Genomic DNA, 20,813 nt, shown 5'->3' with positions numbered 1-20,813 from the left:
AGCTCCTCCGATGAGCGGCCTCGCGCGCGGCCTCTTCATGCCGCCGCGGATGACCTCGGCGGCGGGTGGCGTCGTGCCGGCGCCGGCCCGAGCCGCCGCCACCTCCTCCTCAAAGCTCCCCAATGCGGCGCGGCTAAAGAAGGGCAAGACATCGGCGAAGAAAAACAAGGCGGTGGACGGCTCTGGCACCTCCAAGGCGAAGAGGAAGAAGCTTGCGGGGCGTGCGACGGGCGCGGTGGCTGCATTTTGTGTGAAATTTTTATTGTGTTGAAAATGTTCATCATTTTGTGTTGAAAAATGCTATATGAAATGCACCGGCGGGTCGCGCACGCTGCATTTTGGCGCGCTGCTGGAGCAACGTGCGTGCTGCATTTTAGCGCAGCCGTTGGAGCCAGCGCTGCGCGCCGCGCCAAACCAGCCGATGCGCGCACGGCATATGTGTTTTTTGCGCGCGGCGCGACCGGCGCCTGTTGGAGATGCTCTTATTATTGGTGTTGTCCTATGGTGCTCTCCGTGTCGTGCAAGCGTGAGGGATCCCCGCTATAGGGTTTGCAATATGTTCATGATTTGCTTATGGTTGGCATGAGTGATAGAAACACAGACCCGAGTAAGTAGGTTGTTTGCGTATGGGAATAAAGAGGACTTGATGCCTTATAATGCTATGGTTGGGTTTTACCTTAATGATCTTTAGTAGTTGTGGATGCTTGCTAGAGTTCCAGTCATAAGTGCATATGATCCAAGAAGAGAAATTGTGTTAGCATATGCCTCTCCCTCATATAAAATTGCAATAGTGATTACCGGTCTAGTTATCGATTGCCTAGGGACAAATAACTTTTTTGTGTGACAACAAACTCTGTACCAAAACTAACTTAGTTATTTCTTTATCTAAACAGCCCCTAGTTTTTATTTACGCGCTCTTTATTATATTTCAAACCTATCCAAGAACACCTACAAAGTACTTCTAGTTTCATACTTGTTCTAGGTAAAGCGAACGTTAAGCATGCGTAGAGTTGTATCGGTGGTCGATAGAACTTGAGGGAATACTTGTTCTACCTTTATCTCCTCGTTGGGTTCGACAATCTTACTTATCAAAAGAGGCTACAATTGATCCCCTATACTTGTGGGTTATCAATGGCCCGTGATGTTGTTCCATTGAATTTTAGTGCGTTCCTAGAGAAAGCAAAGTTGAAAGATGATGGTAGCAATTACACGGACTGGGTCCGTAACTTGAGGATTATCCCCATTGCTGCGCAGAAGAATTACGTCCTGGAAGCACCGCTAGGTGCCAAACCCACTGCAGGAGCAACGCCAGATGTTATGAACGTTTGGCAGAGCAAAGCTGATGACTACTCGATAGTTTAGTGTGCCATGCTTTACGGCTTAGAACCGGGACTTCAACGATGTTTTGAACGTCATGGAGCATATGAGGTGTTCCAGGAGTTGAAGTTAATATTTCAAGCAAATGCCCGGATTGAGAGATATGAAGTCTCCAATAAGTTCTACAGCTGCAAAATGGAGGAGAATAATTCTATCAGTGAACATATACTCAAAATGTCTAGGTATAATAATCACTTGATTCAATTGGGAGTTAATCTTCCGGATGATAGTGTCATTGACATAATTCTTTAATCACTGCCACCAAGCTACAAGAGCTTCGTGATGAACTATAATATGCAAGGGATGGATAATACTATTCCCTAGCTCTTTGCGATGCTAAAGGTTGCGAAGGTAGAAATCAAGAAGGAGCATCAAGTGTTGATGGTCAACAAGACCACCAGTTTCAAGAAAAAAGGGTAAAGGGAAGAAGAGGAACTTCAAGAAGAATGGCAAGCAAGTTGCTGCTCGAGTGAAGAAGCCCAAGTCTGGACCTAAGCCTGAGACTGAGTGTTTCTACTGCAAAGGGACTGGTCACTGGAAGCGAAACTGCCCCAATTATTTGGCGGATAAGAAGGATGGCAAGGTGAACAAAGGTATATGTGATATACATGTTATTGATGTGTACCTTACTAATGCTCGCAGTAGCACCTGGGTATTTGATACTGGTTCTGTTGCTAATATCTGCAACTCGAAACAGGGACTACGGATGAAGCGAAGATTGGCTAAGGACGAGGTGACGATGCGCATGGGAAATGGTTCCAAAGTCAATGTGATCGCGGTCGGCACGCTACCTCTACATCTACCCTCGGGATTAGTTTTAGACCTGAATAATTGTTATTTGGTGCAAGCGTTGAGCACGAACATTATATCTGGATCTTGTTTCATGCGAGACGGTTATTCATTTAAATCTGAGAATAATGGTTGTTCTATTTATATGAGTAATATCTTTTATGGTCATGCACCCTTGAAGAGTGGTCTATTTTTTATGAATCTTGATAGTAGTGATACACATATTCATAATATTGAAGCTAAAAGATGCAGAGTTGATAATGATAGTGCAACTTATTTGTGGCACTGCCGTTTAGGTCATATTGGTGTAAAGCGCATGAAGAAACTCCATTCTGATGGACTTTTGGAATCCCTTGATTATGAATCACTTGGTACTTGCGAACCATGCCTCATGGGCAAGATGACTAAAATGCCGTTCTCCGAAACAATGGAGCGAGCAACATATTTGTTGGAAATCATACATACTGATGTATGTGGTCTGATGAATATAGAGGCTCGCGGCGGGTATCATTATTTTCTCACCTTCACAGATGATTTAAGCATATATGGGTAAATCTACTTGATGAAACACAAGTTCAAAACATTTAAAAAGTTCAAAGAATTTCAGAGTGAAGTGGAAAATCATCGTAACAAGAAAATAAAGTTTCTACGATCTGATCATGGAGGAGAATATTTGAGTTACGAGTTTGGTCATCGTTTGAAACAATGCGGAATATTTTCGCAACTCACGCCACCTGGAACACCACAGCGTAATGGTGTGTTCGAACATCATAATCGTACTTTACTAGATATGGTGCAATCTATGATATCTCTTACTGATTTACCGCTATCGTTTTGGGGTTATGCTTTAGAGACGGCTGCATACACGTTAAATAGGGCACCACCTAATCCGTTGAGACGACGCCTTATGAACAGTGGTTTGGCAAGAAACCAAAGTTGTCATTTCTTAAAGTTTGGGGCTGCAATGCTTATGTGAAAAAGCTTCAACCTGATAAGGTCGAACCCAAATCGGAGAAATGTTTCTTCATAAGATACCCAAAGGAAACTGTTGGGTACACCTTCTATCACAGATCTGAAGGCAAGACATTCGTTGCTAAGAATGGATCCTTTCTGGAGAAGGAGTTTCTCTCGAAAGAAGTGAGTGGGAGGAAAGTAGAACTTGATGAGGTAACTGTACCTGCTCCCTTATTGGAAAGTATATCACAGAAATTTGTTTCTGTGACTCCTACACCAATTAGTGAGGAAGCTAATGATGATGATCATGTAATTTCAGATCAAGTTGCTATCGAACCCCGTAGGTCAACCAGAGTAAGATCCGCACCAAAGTGGTACGGTAATCTTGTTCTGGAGGTCATGTTACTTGACCATGATGAACCTACAAACTATGAGGAAGTGATGATGAGCCCAGATTCCACAAAATGGCTTGAGGCCATGAAATCTGAGATGGGATCCATGTATGAGAACAAAGTGTAGACTTTGATTGACTTTCCCGATGATCGTCAAGCCATCGAGAATAAATGGATCTTCAAGACAAAGACTAACGCTGATGGTAATGTTACTGTCTACAAAGCTCAACTTGTTGCGAAAGGTTTTCGACAAGTTCAAGGAGTTGACTGCGATGAGACTTTCCCACCTGTAGCGATGCTTAAGTCCGTCCGAATCATGTTAACAATTGCCGGATTTTATGATTATGAAATTTGGCAAATGGATGTAAAGACTGCATTCCTGAATGGATTTCTGGAAGAGGAGTTGTATATGATGCAACCTGAAGGTTTTATCGATCCAAAGGATGCTAACAAAGTGTGTAAGCTCCAGCGATCCATCTATGGAATGGTGCAAGCATCTCGGAGTTGGAATAAACGTTTTGATAGTGTGATTAAAGCATATGGTTTTATACAGACCTTTGGAGAAGCCTGTATTTACAAGAAAGTGAGTGGGAGCTCTGTAGCATTTCTAATATTATATGTGGATGGCATATTGTTGATTGGAAATGATATAGAATTTCTGGATAGCATAAAATGATATTTGAATAAGAGTTTTTCAATGAAAGACCTCGGTGAAACTGCTTATATATTGGGCATCAAGATCTATAGAGATAGATCAAAACGCTTAATTGGACTTTCACAAAGCACATACCTTGATAAAGTTTTGAAGAAGTTCAAAATGGATCAAGCAAAGAAAGGGTTCTTGCCTGTGTTACAAGGTGTGAAGTTGAGTCAGACTCAATGCCCGACCACTGCAGAAGATAGAGATAAAATGAAAGGTGTTCCCTGTGCTTCAGCCATAGACTCTATCATGTATGCAATGATGTGTACCAGACCTGATGTGTGTCTTGCTATTAGTTTAGCAGGGAGGTCCCAAAGTAATCCAGGAGTGGATCACTGGATAGCAGTCAAGAACATCCTGAAATACCTGAAAAGGACTAAGGATATGTTTCTCATTTATGGAGGTGACAAAGAGCTCGTCATAAATGGTAGCATCGATGCAAGCTTTGACACTGATCCGAGTGACTCTAAGTCACAAAACGGATACATGTTTATATTGAACGGTGGAGCTGTCAGTTGGTGCAGTTCTAAGCAAAGCGTCGTGGCGGGATCTACATGCGAAGCGGAGTACATAGCTGCTTCAGAAGCAGCAAATGAAGGAGTCTGGATGAAGGAGTTCATATCCGATCTAGGTGTCATACCTAGTGCATCGGGTCCAATGAAAATCTTTTGTGACAATACTGGTGCAATTGCCTTGCCAAAGGAATCCAGATTTCACAAGAGAACCAAGCACATCAAGAGATGCTTCAATTCCATCCGCGATCAAGTCAAGGAGGGAGGCATAGAGATTTGCAAGATACATATGATCTGAATGTCACAGACCCGTTGACTAAGTCTCTCTCGCGAGCAAAACATGATCAGCACCAAGACTCCACGGGTGTTAGAATCATTACTGTGTAATCTAGATTATTGATTCTAGTGCAAGTGGGAGACTGAAGGAAATATGCCCTAGAGGCAATAATAATGTTGTTATTTATATTTCCTTATATCATGATAAATGCTTATTATTCATGCTAGAATTGTATTAACCGGAAACTTAGTACATGTGTGAATACATAGACAAACAAAGTGTCACTAGTATGCCTCTACTTGACTAGCTCATTGAATCAAAGATGGTTAAGTTTCCTAACCATAGACATGAGTTATCATTTGATTAACGGGATCACATCATTAGAGAATGATGTGATTGACTTGACCCATTCCGTTAGCTTAGCATTTGATCGTTTAGTATATTGCTATTGCTTTCTTCATGACTTATACATGTTCCTATGACTATGAGATTATGAAACTCCCGAATACCGGAGGAACACTTTGTGTGCTACCAAACGTCACAACATAATGAGTGATTATAAAGGTGCTCTACAGGTGTCTCCGACGGTACTTGTTGAGTTGGCATAGATCGAGATTAGGATTTGTCACTCTGATTGTCGGAGAGGTATCTCTGGGCCCTCTCGGTAATGCACATCACTATAAGCTTTGCAAGCAATGCAACTAATGAGTTAGTTGCGGGATGATGTACTACGGAATGAGTAAAGAGACTTTCCAGTAACGAGATTGAACTAGGTATTGAGAGTTCGAACTGTCCAGCCTCAACAAAATTCTGGACCAAGTATGTCAGATCCATAGTACCCCTAGCAAACCTGCTAATCATACCCACAGAGAATGTTGGGTCTTCAAGCAGTCCGGCAAGATTAACGCCATACACAAAGGGGAAGATACACCAAGTGAAGACGAGGACGAGCCTCCCAATCAAGACAAGGGGGAACAAAAGAAATTTCCACCCGACGTCAAAACAGTAAACGTGTTACACGTGATCATGAGAAAAAACAATGCGGCACTCCTTGAAAAATATACCCAAGTGCCCATCACCGCGAAGTCCCGTCACTGGTCGTCTCAACCGATCACCTTCGACCATCGTGATTACGCATCAAGTATCTGGCACGCAGGATGGGCTGCACTGGTATTAGACCCAGTAATTGGCGGATACCACTTCACACGAGTCCTGGTGGATGGCGGCAGTAGCCTATACCTAATATATCAGGATACAATCCGCGGGCTGGGGTTAGACCCAACACAAATTCGCCATAGCAATACTACCTTTAAAGGAGTAACGCCAGGCCCAGGGGCTCGTTGTACGGGCTCCCTCCTACTACAAGTTATATTCGGCTCCCCCGATAACTTCCGTCGTGGGCATTTAACTTTTCACATCGCTCCGTTTAAAAGTGGCTATCAAGCACTAATCGGACGCGAAGCTTTCGCTCGCTTTAATGCAATACCACACTACGCCTCCCTAACACTCAAGATGCCTGGTCCACGTGGCATCATTTTAGTACACGGAAGTATCAAGTGATCTCTGCGTGCCGAAGAGAGTGAGGCTGCCTTGGCAGCCGCACACTAAAGGCGCCCGGACCAGCAAAAGCATCCAATAGGTCGTCAAGACCTCAGACACAACTAACCAAATCCGGCGCCGCTGCTCATATCAAATAAACGGTCACACCCCTATCTTTCAAAAGTACAAGGGGCTCAACGCACGCAGATGAGTGGCGATTTCTTGTTATCTTGAATTATACATGGTTTCTTTAGAAAACTATCCTTTTGCACGACAACCCTTTTACCTAAATTCCTCTCTTTTACAGATAATCATCGTGCTACACCCGTCCAGGATACGGCACAACGGAGACACAGGCGCAGACGTGCAGCAGGGACCCGACCCAAGGATTCTTTTTAGATTAAGACCCTGCGTAAACCTTTTTTACTGTCTCTTGTTGATACATATCCACCGTTGAGAAGGATGCTGACGTCTTGGCATGTGGCCACGCCAGAACAATGCATGCACCTGGACACAAGGGGCTTCTTACAAAGGCCATTCTTTAGGCCCGGTTTATACCACAAAGACCGAATACCTTAGGAAGTATTCGGCGTCGCGAGTTTGGCCCTATATGCATCAGCTCCGAACCATTGTCTTTGGTCAAATGTTGGGTTTGCCCGGCTCCTGTGTTTTGGTGCCTTACGTTCCGCTTTACCGGCTAAGGTAGCACCAGGAGAACTACTGCGATTGTGCCCTGGTTCATCCGGACGAGCGCCTCAGTAGAGAAAGCCGAAAACTGACTGTCATGATCTAGCGTGAGACTGGTCAACCACTCGATGACCCATGGGAATGTTAGAATTCCTCCGCCTTAACAAAGGGCCGCTTTCCGGCCAGGCATATACGCACCCCGGGATCAGGAGAGTGCGGAGCCACCAGAGGCTATCTAGTAGCCCCACTGTCAAACTCCTATGGCTAAGTGAAAGTGTTAAAGCATTATAGTCTGGTTGCCTCGCTCTCTCCGCTATCACCTCCTTAATAGGACCAAGACGTTGGGTTAAGTGTGAACGCGTGTTTCTGCGAACACCTCCGCATTATATGCGTGGGGGTTGAAGCCGACGACTGCAATCTTTCAGCTAATACACATGTATACATAAACGGCCGCCCAGGAGGCATCACATTACTTTCAGGCAAAAGTATAAAATTAGCCTCATAAAAATTTAAAAAGCATTTCGCTTACAATGAGACTACATGTCAATCAAACATAATATTTTTTTAGCACTGGGTCTCTATCAAACGAGCACCCTCAAGAACTTCCTCAAAGTAGTGCTCAGCAGCCCTTCGACCTATGGCCGAATCCTGCGCTGCAACAGTGGTAGCATCCATCTCTTCCCAGTATGCTTTAGCACGGGCAAAGGCCATTCGTGCGCCTTCTATGCACGCCGACCTCTTCATCGCATTTATGCGCGGCACCACATCAAGGACATGCTGCACCAAGCTGAAATAGCTGCTCAGTTTTGACCTTCCGGGCCATAGTTGATCCACAACAGACCTCATGGAGAGTCCGGACAACCTATTTAGTTCGGCCCATTCGGCTAATTGGTCAGTCAACGAAAGCGGACGCTCGGGAGAAAGGAATTGCTTCCAAAACAGCTGGTCTACTTCACGGTCCGTCTGACTCTGGAAGTACTTGGCCGCATCGACAACGCTCGCCGCCAAATCCATATATGCATCCTCCGAACTCCACAGCCGATCCAGAGGGGCATACCGTGGATCTCCGTACTTCCTCTGCAGCATAAAGGACTTCCCGGCTACAATATCCCCAGGTTCCCGCAGCTCCTCCTTCTTTGCCCTCATAGCAGAGCGGAGGTCTTTTCCTGTTACAGCAGCCTTCTCAAGGTCTGATGCCTTCGCCTGGTTTTCCTTTTCAAGAGCCCGGCAACGGTCTACGGCGGATTTTAATTCTACGGCCATATTAGCCATCTTCTTCCGGCTCTCTCCATGTGCGGCCTTCTCGGCTCGCAACTCTTCGGCCGCCTTCAAAGCAGCCGCATTACCCAATCTTGCTTGTTCCTTGACTCGGGCAAGTTCCGCCCACAAGGTTTCAACAGTGACAGCTCCATCTGCAGTCATAACATGTTAAAAACACTGGCATCATACTCTTCCTATTTGGCGTTTACCAGACAAGGATCCTTACCCTGCGCCTCATCAAGCCTTCTGTTAACAAGCTCGATGTCGGCATCTGCCGCATCCAACCGCCGTTCTAAACGGGCAAACTGGCTAGTCCGGCTGGCCACCAGAGCTTCCATCTCCTGCACATAAAGGCAGTATGGTTATTACCTGGGAATATGATCCTCCGTTCGTCATCGTTTCCGACGACAACCAGAGTCTCAGGGGCTACTATCTACACAGGGCACACCTAGCATGTGCAGGACTATTACACATTCCTTTTCACGTACCTCAAAGCCTGTCAGTAGACTCATAAAAGCTTCATGCAATCCGCTTTCGGTGGACGATATCCTCTCCATCACCATATTTATCAGCACACGGTGATCATCTGAGATGGCCGCTCGCCCCACCAACTCCCTCAGAACGTCCGATCGCACACTAGACGGCGCCGGACTCTTTTGTCTACCCTCTTCAGGAGCCGGACACTGGGAGCCTCGGGGATCAATTGGATCACCTTCTGGCCTCTCCGCACTCGGAGAGGCCCTCCGCGATGACACTTCAGGGTCGCTCGCTTCCGAAGCCGAGGAGTCCGGAGGAGGCGTCTCGCTCTCCATCATCTCTGGAAGAAGATCCCCCGAAGACGAGATCATTTGAGAGGGGCTAAGGCCCGAACTGCACAAATATATGCAGTGGTTATTTTCTCAGAAGAAAAAGATGGCATATCTGTACTATTAAAGTTTTCGGGTCACTTACGACTCCCGGGAGAATTGATCCCCCTGCGGACTTTGTGCGGCAGCACCGCCCCCCAAGGTAGGGCTCCCAGTAGAAGATTTCTTCTCCCGTTTGGAAGCTTCAGCTTTCGAATTCCCGAGCGCAGTCCTTTTCGTTTTCCGGTCGTCTTCCTTCGTGGAGACGCTCGCTCCCTCGGTTAGAATAGGCAGCGTTGGGGGCCCGCATCCGCCTGCATTACCCTCCACGGTATCTTCCTTCAAGGGATCCGGGCAAGGTGCGGTCTGGAGCATCTTTTCCAATACCGGATTCTCCAAGCCCTCAGGGAGGGGGGCCGAACAGTGAATCAACTTTGCCTTTGTTAGCCAGTCCTGGTCGAAAAAGCAAACTCTCAATAACTTCGTAACGAAGGAAAGATAATATGTTTGTCCGGAAGATTCTTTACCTGTTCGGCGGCGCGGTTACTGCTCAGGCCCACGTCCTCGGTGATTTCCGGACACTCTACTTGATGTCCGAAGAATGACTTATACATATCCTCGTGCGTCAGGCCGAGAAAATTTTGAATGGCACGCGGACCCTCGGGATTGAACTCCCACAAGCGAAGGGGGCCGACGTTTGCAAGGCTGGACTTGACGAACCAGCATAACTTGTATTACCGCAACCAAACTAAGATCTCCGTTGAAGAGATCTCGAATGCGGCTTTGCAGTAAAGGCACGTCCTTGGCTGGACCCCAGCTCAGTCCTCTGCTGATCCATGACATCAGTCGTGGTGGAGGGCCCGAGCAAAAAACGGGGGCAGCCACCCACTTGGCACTTCTAGGAGTCGTGATGTAGAACCACTCCTGTTGCCACAATGCAGACACCTCTGGGATGGAACCTTTGGGCCACGAGGCTCCCGTCATCTATTGAGGTGCCTCCACACTCTGTATGTTGCCCTTCGATCACCGTCGGCTTTACTTCAAAGGTCTTGAGCCATAAGCCAAAGTGGGGGGTAACCCGGAGGAAGGCCTCGCATACGACAACAAAGGTCGTGATATGCAGGAAGGAGTCCGGAGCTAGATCATGGAAATCTAGCCCGTAATAAAACATCAAGCCCCTGACGAAAGGATCCAGTGCAAAACCTAGACCCCGGAGGAAGTGGGGGACGAACACAACGCTCTCGTTGGGTTTGGGAGAGGGGACGGCCTGCCCCCGGGGAGGCAGCCGATGCGATATTTCGGCGGTTAGATACCTGGCCTCCCTCAACTTTTTGATGTCTTCTTCCGTGACGGAGGAGGGCATCCATCGGCCTTGAAGGCTGGATCCGGACATGACTGAAGGTTCGGAGCACCTGACCTGAGCTTTGGGCATTTGAGCTTGAGGCGGGGGAAGGATTCGATTGAGCACGGGAGGGAAAAGTAAAAGCTTTGCCCCTTTATAAAGAGGGTGGATATCAAGCGTCCTCCCCGTGTCCGTTTGGACTTGCCTATGATCTAGGAGTCCTAGAAGCGGTTGGGTTACCCACGCCCGTATTGATGAGAATCCCGAAATGAGGGGACACGATCTCTGCTTTGACAAGACGTGCCAAGGAAACTGCCTCGCATAACGCGCTGAGGTGGGATAATGAAACGATTTGGATAAAGGCTTGGCCGTGGCGTGTCACACCACGGAATACGTCAGCAGATTAGATTTGTGCTAATATTATAATTCTCTCTATGGCAATATGTGGAAACTTATTTTGCAGAGCCGGACACTATCTTTGTGTTCAAGATCTTCTATGAAGTATTTGGAGGAGGAACCCGCCTTGCAATGCCGAAGACAATTTGCGCACCGGACTCATCGTCATTGAAGCCTGGTTCAGGGGCTACTGAGGGAGTCCTAGATTACGGGGTGTTCGGATAGCCGAACTATACCTTCAAGCCGGACTCCTGGACTATGAAGATACAAGATTGAAGACTCCGTCCCGTGTCCGGAAGGGACTTTCCTTGGCGTGGAAGGCAAGCTTGGCGATACGGATGTTCAGATCTCCTGCCATTGTAACCGACTCTATGTAACCCTAACCCTATCCGGTGTCTATATAAACCGGCGGGTTTTAGTCCGTAGGACAACATACACATCAACAATCATACCATAGGCTAGCTTCTAGGGTTTAGCCTCTCTGATCTCGTGGTAGATCAACTCTTGTAATACCCATACCATCAATATTAATCAAGCAGGACGTAGGGTTTTACCTCCATCGAGAGGGCCCGAACCTGGGTAAAACTTCATGTCCCCTGCCTCCTGTTACCATCCGGCCTAGACGCATAGTTCGGGACCCCCTACCCGAGATCCGCCGGTTTTGACACCGACATCGACGATCGAATCTCGGGCAATTAACATACCGATGACAAAGGGAACAACGTATGTAGTTATGCGGTTTGATCTACAAAGATCTTCGTAGAATATGTAGGAACCAATATGAGCATCAAGGTTCCGCTATTGGTTATTGACCGGAGATGAGTCTCGGTCATGTCTACATAGTTCTCGAACCCGTAGGGTCCACACGCTTAACGTTCAGTGACGATCGATATTATGAGTTTATGTGTTTTGATGTACCGAAGGTAGTTCGGAGTCCCGGATGTGATCACGGACATGACGAGGAGTCTCGAAATGGTCGAGACATAAATATTGATATATTGGACGGCTATATTCGGACACCGGAAGGGTTTCGGGTGATCTCAGAGAAAACCGGAGTGCAAGAGGGGTTGTCGGACCCCCCCCCCCGGGGGGGGAATGGAGCTTGATGGGCCCTAGTGGGGAGAGAGAGGGCCCGGTAAGGGCAGGCTGCGTGCCCCCTCCCCCCTTGCTCCTTTATATACGGGGGCAGGGGCACCCCATGGACACACAAGTTGATCATTGATCTCTTAGCCGTGTGCGGTGCCCCCCTCCACCATAATCCACCTCGGTCATATCGTAGCGGTGCTTAGGCGAAGCCCTGCGTTGGTAGCTTCATAAACACCGTCATCACGCCGTCGTGCTGACAGAACTCTTCCTTGAAGCTCTACTAGATCGTGAGTTCGTGGGACGTCACTGAGCTGAACATGTGCAGATCGCGGAGGTACCGTATGTTCGGTACTAGGATCGGTCGATCGTGAAGACGTACGACTACATCAACCGCGTTGTCATAACGCTTCCGCTTACGGTCTACGAGGGTACGTGGACGACACTCTCCCCTCTCGTTGCTATGCATCACCATGATCTTGCGTGTGCGTAGAATTTTTTTGAAATTACTACGTTCCCCAACACTGGAACCCCCCGGGAGGTATATGGGCCTTATTGGGCCATAGTGGGAGAGAAGAGAGGGAGGCCTAGAAGGGGGCGCGTCCCCTCAAGCCCAATCTGAATTGGGTGGGGGGCGGCCCCCCTTTCCTTTCACCTCTCTCTCCCTTCCTTCCACTCCTAGTCCAACTAGGGAAGGGGGGAATCCTACTCTCGGTGGGAGTAGGACTCCCCATGGGGCGCGCCATAGGAGGTCCGACCCTCCCCCTCCTCCGCTCCTTTATATACGGGGGAGGGGGGCACCCCATAGACACACAAGTTGATGATTGATCTCTTAGCCATGTGCGGTGCCCCCCTCCACCATAATCCACCTCGGTCATATCGTAGCGGTGCTTAGGCGAAGCCCTGTTCCGGTAGCATCATCATCACCGTCATCACACCGTCGTGCTGACGAAGCTCTCCCTCGACACTCTGCTAGATCGTGAGTTCGTGGGACGTCACCGAGCCGAACGTGTGCAGATTGCGGAGGTGTCGTAACTTCGGTACTAGGATCGGTCGATCGTGAAGACGTAAGACTATATCAATCGTGTTGTCATAACGCTTCCGCTTATGGTCTACGAGGGTACGTGGACAACACTCTCCCCTCTATGCATCACCATGATCTTGCGTGTGCGTAAGAATGTTTTTGAAATTACTGCGTTCCCCAACACTATTTACTAAGCAAGGTATTATTCTTGACCTAAAGGTCATAAATGCCTAGACCATCTTGGTCTTTTGGTCTATACACCACACTCCATTTGGTAAGCCAGTACCTTTTATTTTTGCTTTCTCCTTGCCAAAATAATTCGGATTTAAAATAATTCAGTCTTTGCAGGACCTCTCTTTGGGAACTAGGAAAAGAAGAGCATATAGAGAACCATATTTGTCGGAACAGAATTGATCAAGACAAATCGTCCTCCAACTGAGAGCAACTTGTCTTTTGAACTGCTCAATCATTCTCTAATTGATCTTCTACATGGTTCCACTCCGCATTAGTGAGGCGCCCATATTAGGCCAAGTATTTAATTGGAACTGACCTTGTCCACAGCCGAATAAATCAGCTTATGCAACAACCTCCTCTCCGACTTCTCCAAAGCAAAATAATTCACTTCTATGAAAGTTAATTTTAAGAGGAGACATTTTATCAAACGTTGAAAGCAGACTTTCATGTTCCGAGCCTTATCCACCGCGACCCCATCCTGCGTCGTCGCACGTGCCATCGAGATCCCAGCCGATTTTTGCTTCCCTCACATTGCATTTGCACCATCTTCCTGCAACAGCTGCCACCCCGTTGTCGATCGAATCTGGCTGCCGCATCGCCTACGGTCACTGGATTCACCGTCCCATCCCCCGATACCGATTTCATCCATGTGACACCTGATTTGTCCGCCACTCCGCCAGGCTACGCCGTGCGAGGATGCCATGTCCCCCCCTGTCGCGAACTCCACGACCTACCGTGGCATTTGACTCCGACTGTCAGGCCACTATGCTGCCAAGATCATGTGCGAGGGGCGAGCGAAAAGTGGCTCGACAATTTTGAGAGTCCGGAGCTTGCCGCTCGCACGTACGACATGGTGGCATGGAGGTATGGCCGGCTCTGTTCCGAGCTCAACCTCCTCGAGGTAGAGGAGGCGGGGTTCCTCACCCCTCCTATGTGGACTGTGTCCCATAAAAAGGAGAAGGCAAACCGCCTAGCTGATGTGCAACACACCTTCGAGGGTAGGGACGCGTTGTATATGCAGAAGTTCGCTGAGGCCTATCCGGACCTCATGGCGGCGGAGCTTGCATTCTCCGCCGAGAAGACAAGCAGTGCAGGAAGAAGGAGGACGAGGAGCACCGTCCGAGGGTCTGCGTCAAGATCGATGATTTATTCCACCAGCTTGACAGGTATGGTTGGGACGAGGAGGAGGGGGTGAAGCCGTCTACCGGCAATGACCACGAGACGGGTCCCTCTGATGGAGGGGCGAACTACATCGACTTTGATGAGGAACTACAGTGAAAAGAAGTGAGGAGTAGTAGTGTGATGATCTAGTGTGGAGGTGAGGAGGAGTGTGATGATCTATGTCAATATTGTTTAATTATCTAGTGTGATGCCGATTTTGTTGAATACTTCTTACTAGAGTTTAAAGTTTCAGAATATGTGTTCATGTTTGAAAGTTTCAGAATACTCTCTCCGTTCAGAAATACTTGTCCTCGAAATGGATAAAATAGATGTATCTATAACTAAAATAAGTCCAGATACAATTATTTGGAGGACAAGTATTTCCGGACGGAGGAAGTACGTGTTATGTGTTATGGCAGAGAATTTTTCCGGTACCAAAAACTTTCTCTCTTCAGCCCTAAAACCATTTTTGGACATTAGATAATACATTATCTGTTGATGATGCTCTTAGCCACTTCAATTTGCACGCCAAATTGCGAACTCTATATTAGCAGTGCTGTTGTGGCACCACACAGGTCAGTCAAACGTTTGCTGCGCGGGTTCCGCCGCGCCAAAATAGTTTGATGAACCTGTCGCAGAGCCTCCTCCTGCGCCCGCCCCCGGCCGGCGGCCAGCATGGCCTCCTCCACCTGGTGGACTCCTGCCGTGCCGCCGCCCACCTGCCCACCCTCCGCGCCGCGCACGCGTGCCTACTCCTCCTCCAGCACCTCCCCTCCTCCGCCGTCGCCCGCGTCAAACTCATCCAGGCCTACGCCGCCTGCTCCGCGCTCCCCGCCGCCCGCGCCGTGCTCACCTCCTCCCCCGATCGCACCACCGTCTTCTTCAACGTCCTCCTCCGCGCGCTCACGGCCGCATCCCTCCACCGCGAGGCACTCATCCTCTTCGCCTCCATGCGGCCGCAGGGCCCCTCCTGCTCCCCCGACCACTACACCTACCCGCTCACTCTCAAGTCCTGCGCGGCGTCGGGTAGCCTACGTCTCGGTGTCCAGATCCATGCATCCATTGCCAGGCTCGGCCTCGACGCGAATCTCTTCGTGGCGCACTCGGCGATCAGCATGTATGCGCGGTGCGGCCGCCCGGACGATGCTTACCAGGTGTTCGATGAAATGCAGCACCGGGATGTCGTCTCCTGGAACGCCATGATCTCTGGGTTCGCTCACGCAGGCTTGTTTCAGAGGGCCGTGGTGATTTTCAGGGAGTTGGTGGGGCTGCAGTGTCCACAGCCTGATGCTGGGACCATGGCAAGCATCCTGCCCGCCATGGGTAATGCCAAGGCAGAGGACATCACATTCGTGAGGGAAGTGTTTGAGAAGATGCAGTTTAGAGGACTTATTTCTTGGAATGCTATGCTGTCTATATATGCTATCAATGGACTGCATGTTAAGGCTGTGGAGCTGTTCATGAGGATGGAGAAGGATGGGGTTGAGCCAGATAGGATGACATTATCAACTGTTCTTCCTTGTTGCGGACAGGTCTCGGCATTTTCACTGGGGAAACGAATCCATGAAATTATCAAGAGGAAAAGAATGTGCCCCAATATGTTGCTGGAAAATGCTCTAATGGACATGTACGCCAACTGTGGATGCTTGAAGGATGCCAGGGAGGTATTTGATGCCATGAGTTTGCGGGATGTAGTATCATGGACCTCGATCATTTCTGCATACGGCGTGCGTGGTCATGGGACGGAAGCCATCAATCTGTTTGAGAACATGCTAGGACAGGATCTGCAACCGGATTCTATTGCCTTTGTTGCTGTTCTTGCAGCATGTAGCCATGCAGGCCTCTTGGATGTTGGAAAGCATTATTTTGATTGCATGACTAGTAGATATCAGATAACCCCAAAAGCAGAGCACTATACATGTATGGTGGATCTTCTTGGGCGTGCTGGGTGTATAAGCGAGGCATATGATTTCATTTTGGCGATGCCTATCAAGCCAAATGAAAGAGTCTGGGGAGCCTTATTAGGAGCTTGTCGGATTCACTCCAATATGGACATTGGGTTGTTGGCAGCAGACAGTTTGTTCAGAATGGTGCCCGATCAGACGGGATACTATGTGCTATTATCGAATATTTATGCTAGGGCTGGACGATGGGCAGATGTTACCTCGGTGAGAAGTGTCATGGCAAGCAAAGGTATCAAGAAATTGCCTGGTGCTAGCAATGTTGAGATAGGAGATCAGGTCCACACATTTCATGTTGGTGATAGATCTCATCCACAATCCGAAATGATCTACAAAAAGTTGGATGAGTTGTTAGGAAGGATCAGGGGAATGGGTTATAACCCAGGAGTTGAGGGTACACTTCATGATGTTGAAGAGGAAGAGAAGGAGGGCCATCTTTCAGTGCACAGTGAAAAATTGGCTATTGCGTTTGTTCTTATAAACACTAGTCCAGGGACACCCATTAGAATAACAATGAATCTCAGAACGTGTAGTGATTGCCATCATGCTGCAAAACTCATTTCAGCTATCACAGATAGAGAGATTATCCTTAAAGACGTCAACAGGTTCCACCATATAGTACAAGGAGTGTGCTCATGTGGGGACTATTGGTAACCAAGTATAGGATTATCACATAGTGCATTCTTAACATCAAGTTGGTCTGATTGATGAGGAAAGACCTTAGTAAGAAGATTGGCAACTTGTGTGATTTCTGGGTTGACTGAGATGGTAATTGCATGTGCAACATTTCGTTCATAAATGCAGCATCCATGTGCTACTCTGCATTACCAGAGTCAAAAAGAAAAATACGAAGACTCATCCAGGGAGTGAGCATCTAATTTTCTGATCTTATTATTGGTTCAGTAAAAGCAACAACTAGAAAGTGTTGTTGTTTTCAAGACCCATGCAATGCAAGCTACTCCCTCCGTTCCAAAATAGATGACTCAACTTTGTACTAACTTTAGGAGTAGGATATAACTTTCTTTGATGTATGAAGGCAGGTATCAGGATACATGCTTTCTGGGAGAACCAGAAGCATCGATTACGAATCTCCCACCTGAACAAGATCCATATTAGCGGCGATTCTTCAGAAATTGGTGGCTGAGCTAAAAAAGTGATTAATCAAGATCTCATACAGGTCTGTATTTCGTTGCAATGCTACCTTTCATGGTTCCTACAATCCCATTCAAAAATATCAAGCAGAAAATCATCACATGGGTAAGAGTCACATCAATTAGCCTTGGTAACCATACAGCATGGTCTGTACCCACATGGATCCACTCCTTAATTTTGCATTACTAATAGACAAACAAGGATTCCATACTAGATGCGAAAGAACAAAAAACACTTCTCTTGCCCTTACACAAATTTGAGGCATGGTTTTGTTGTCCTCTCTTAGTTTTGATCACGATAGCTGTCTGTAAGTCTTCCTTTTTATAGTGCAGTTAGTATTTATGAGAATGATGCGCTGAAAGCAACTGTACTCGGTTCAGCAGCTTCATGAGCTATATTAGTTTAGTCAGTCCAGTTTGATTATGCAGAATTAAATCACAATTTCTCTGTACAGTGCCCAGGCTTGATGGCGCGGTCAATAATTTTGGAAAAGGAAAGTAGAGAGGTGGGTTTAAGTCTCTGCTGAGAAACAGCTTGCTATGATACCAAATGTGGACCAAAGGAGATCTCATATGAAATTTGCTTTCCGAAAGGAACTACATAATGCACTAATCAATAATCATGCTAGTTTTATGATATTCCTAATGATTTGGAGACACTTTTCTTGTTAAACAAAGGTTTTGAAGGCTTTGGCCAAAGGACAGGAATAAGCCTGGCCAGTCCTAATTATTGGACTAATAAAATTTGAACCCTGCATCTCTTTCCAAAAGAACACCTACATGACTTTGATCTAAAATATCAGAGCAGGCATTAGGCATGGCATTGCCTTTCCAGCACCCATATGTCCTTGTTTTTTTTAATGAAGAACTATAGCTGGGCTGCAAGGGATCATGTAGGCCTTCTAACTAGTTGTCTGGGTATTATGTGCTCTCCTCATTCAGTGTTGTCACAGCCTTTCCTTCGTTCAGCAATATTCTGCGACCCTCTTGCCCATCAACATATACTTACTGCGTTGATAAAATGTGGGTGAAAAAAAACATGGAAGATGATGTGATTGTGTGGAAACATAAAAATGATGGGGTTTACTCCGCGGCCTCAGCCTATAGGGCCCAATTCTTGGGCCTGGTGATATCCCCCTTGGACCGCATGATATGGAAGAATTGGGCACCACCAAAGGTCAAGTTCTTTGCTTGGTTGGCCCTTAGGACAGAATTTGGACTGCCGACAGACTTGCAAAACGTGGATGGGAAAATTGTGGCTTATGCCTGCTTTGCAAACGAGAGCCCGAGACCGGGCCACATCTCTTCTTCAAATGTCGTTACACCATCAGACTCTGGAGCATGCTGGTCGCAAAACTTGGCCTTGAACATGTCGATATATCTACATGGCACTTGGCGGGATCCGTTGAGGAGTGGTGGGATAGAAGAACCGGCATGGATATTCCATCACGCAAGGCCATGGCCTCTCTCACCATGCTTGTCTCTTGGGCAATTTGGAACGAAAGGAATGCCAGGGTCTTTTGACATAAAAATGCACCGCCCCCGATCGTCCTCAACATCATCCTCGAGGAAGCGAAACTATGGGTCGCCGCGGGTGCAAAGAAACTAGGGGAAATCATAATACGCGCGTAATTGTCATGCGGTATTGTATGGACACTTGTAAAACTCTATTCCTCTCTTAATTAATATACCCAAATTCTAAAAAGTGCACGCGTGCTATTTAACTGAAACGAGCACACCCGCTACGCGACAGGCAAGCAACCAGCGGTAAGGAAAGAAAAAAAAGTCTGTCGATATCTATCCTCAGCTCGATTGCAATTTCGTCGCCTCGATCCCCTTCCTCGCCGACGCGGATGCCCATGAGCTGGACGGAGTAGGCGACGCGGTCGAAGTACGGAAGCGGCAAGGCCGGCTGGTACAGGGGCGTGTAGTTGAGAGACGGAAGGTGGGCAGGTCGCTGTGGGAGTCCGAGGAGCAGCACGCCGGCGTCGTCGCGGCCGGAGATGCGGCACGTGAAGTGTGGGGTGCTGGCCCGCGAGACCAAGGAGAGGGCGCCCCTGTTCATGCCCAGCAGCCCGGCGCTCGGGCCGCCGACCGGGACGAGTCGAACCCGGAAGCAATGCAGCGGAATGCCGCGCACAACGGCAGAGATGTCAGTCGCGAGCGTGCCGTCAGAGGAGGACCCGTCCGCGCGTAGGAGAGCGAAACGCTGCACCTGCTCGATGCCGCGTTGCAGGCCGGAGGCGACGGCAGGTCACGGGAGCGGCACTGTGCGGAGGCGTAGGGCACGGCGACGAAGGTGGTCGAGCTCCTCGGGCCGAAGGACATCACGTTGTTCCTGGCGTAGAACAGCAAGGACAGCTCGCTGCCGGTGTCGAGCACCATGGTGACGTTCTGCGGCGGCGAGCGAGACAGTGAGGCTGACGTTGTGGTGGAACCACATCTTGCTCGACTGCCATGGCAAAACTGCTCGCATAATGAACAGGTTTATTCTCTATGTCAGTCCTTGTCCGCTACATGGTCGTGGATAGGAATCTTGGATGGGAGCCTACTTGTAATGTAATTACCACAATTCTAGAAAGAAATGAGCAGGCTTTTGCAGATTTTAGGTCTCTTTTTTCTTCTAGCAAATTATCACATTTTGGGTCCATTTGATGGTTTCGGAACATCATGAACTAGACCTGGAACTAGAACTACCATGAGAGAATTAATAACATTGATTTTCATTGTGGTTGGGAATTTTTAAACAACTTCCCGCAAGCTAATGCATCTTTGTTTGTGATGTAAACGGTACAAAAGCAAACTTAGAGCCTGTTCAGTAACGCTTCGGCTTCAAACACTATCAACTCTACGCCAGAGCCAGGTCAAACGCGACGACTCCCGGAGTTGAACTCTTGGCTGCTAGGTCATGGCGTATTGTAGTATTTGTGGAGTTGAACTCCCGGAGTTGAAAGAATGTTGATCAAAAGAAACTTTAGAATGATGTTAGTCATTGAAGAGTCATGATAGCCATATTAGAAAATCATTAGTTTAATAATAGTCACCATAGGCAATTTGACAGCAAATTTTCTTCTTGTAGCACCAAAATTGCTCAATATAGTATCAAAGTTGCTCGAAAAAAATAGTTTG

General features: G+C 47.8%; 1 protein-coding gene across 1 annotated transcript; it reads left to right on the top strand.

Moving 5' to 3' along the window:
- The first annotated feature begins 15,181 nt into the window (after positions 1-15,181).
- LOC119285082 (putative pentatricopeptide repeat-containing protein At3g49142) lies at positions 15,182-17,411 on the top strand. The gene has a single exon (XM_037564294.1). The coding sequence runs from the start codon at positions 15,196-15,198 to the stop codon at positions 17,185-17,187; it is 1,992 nt and encodes a 663-aa protein (XP_037420191.1). The 5' UTR covers positions 15,182-15,195; the 3' UTR covers positions 17,188-17,411.
- The last annotated feature ends 3,402 nt before the right edge of the window (positions 17,412-20,813 follow it).

The sequence above is a fragment of the Triticum dicoccoides genome, chromosome 4A (genome assembly GCF_002162155.2).
Source record: "Triticum dicoccoides isolate Atlit2015 ecotype Zavitan chromosome 4A, WEW_v2.0, whole genome shotgun sequence".
Taxonomy (NCBI): Eukaryota; Viridiplantae; Streptophyta; class Magnoliopsida; order Poales; family Poaceae; genus Triticum; species Triticum dicoccoides.
This window is presented reverse-complemented; position numbering and strand designations above follow the sequence as displayed.

Bases quoted from the DNA above. Each gene is read 5' to 3' on its own strand.
- LOC119285082 (XM_037564294.1), top strand. From the start codon at position 15,196: ATGAACCTGTCGCAGAGCCTCCTCCTGCGCCCGCCCCCGGCCGGCGGC.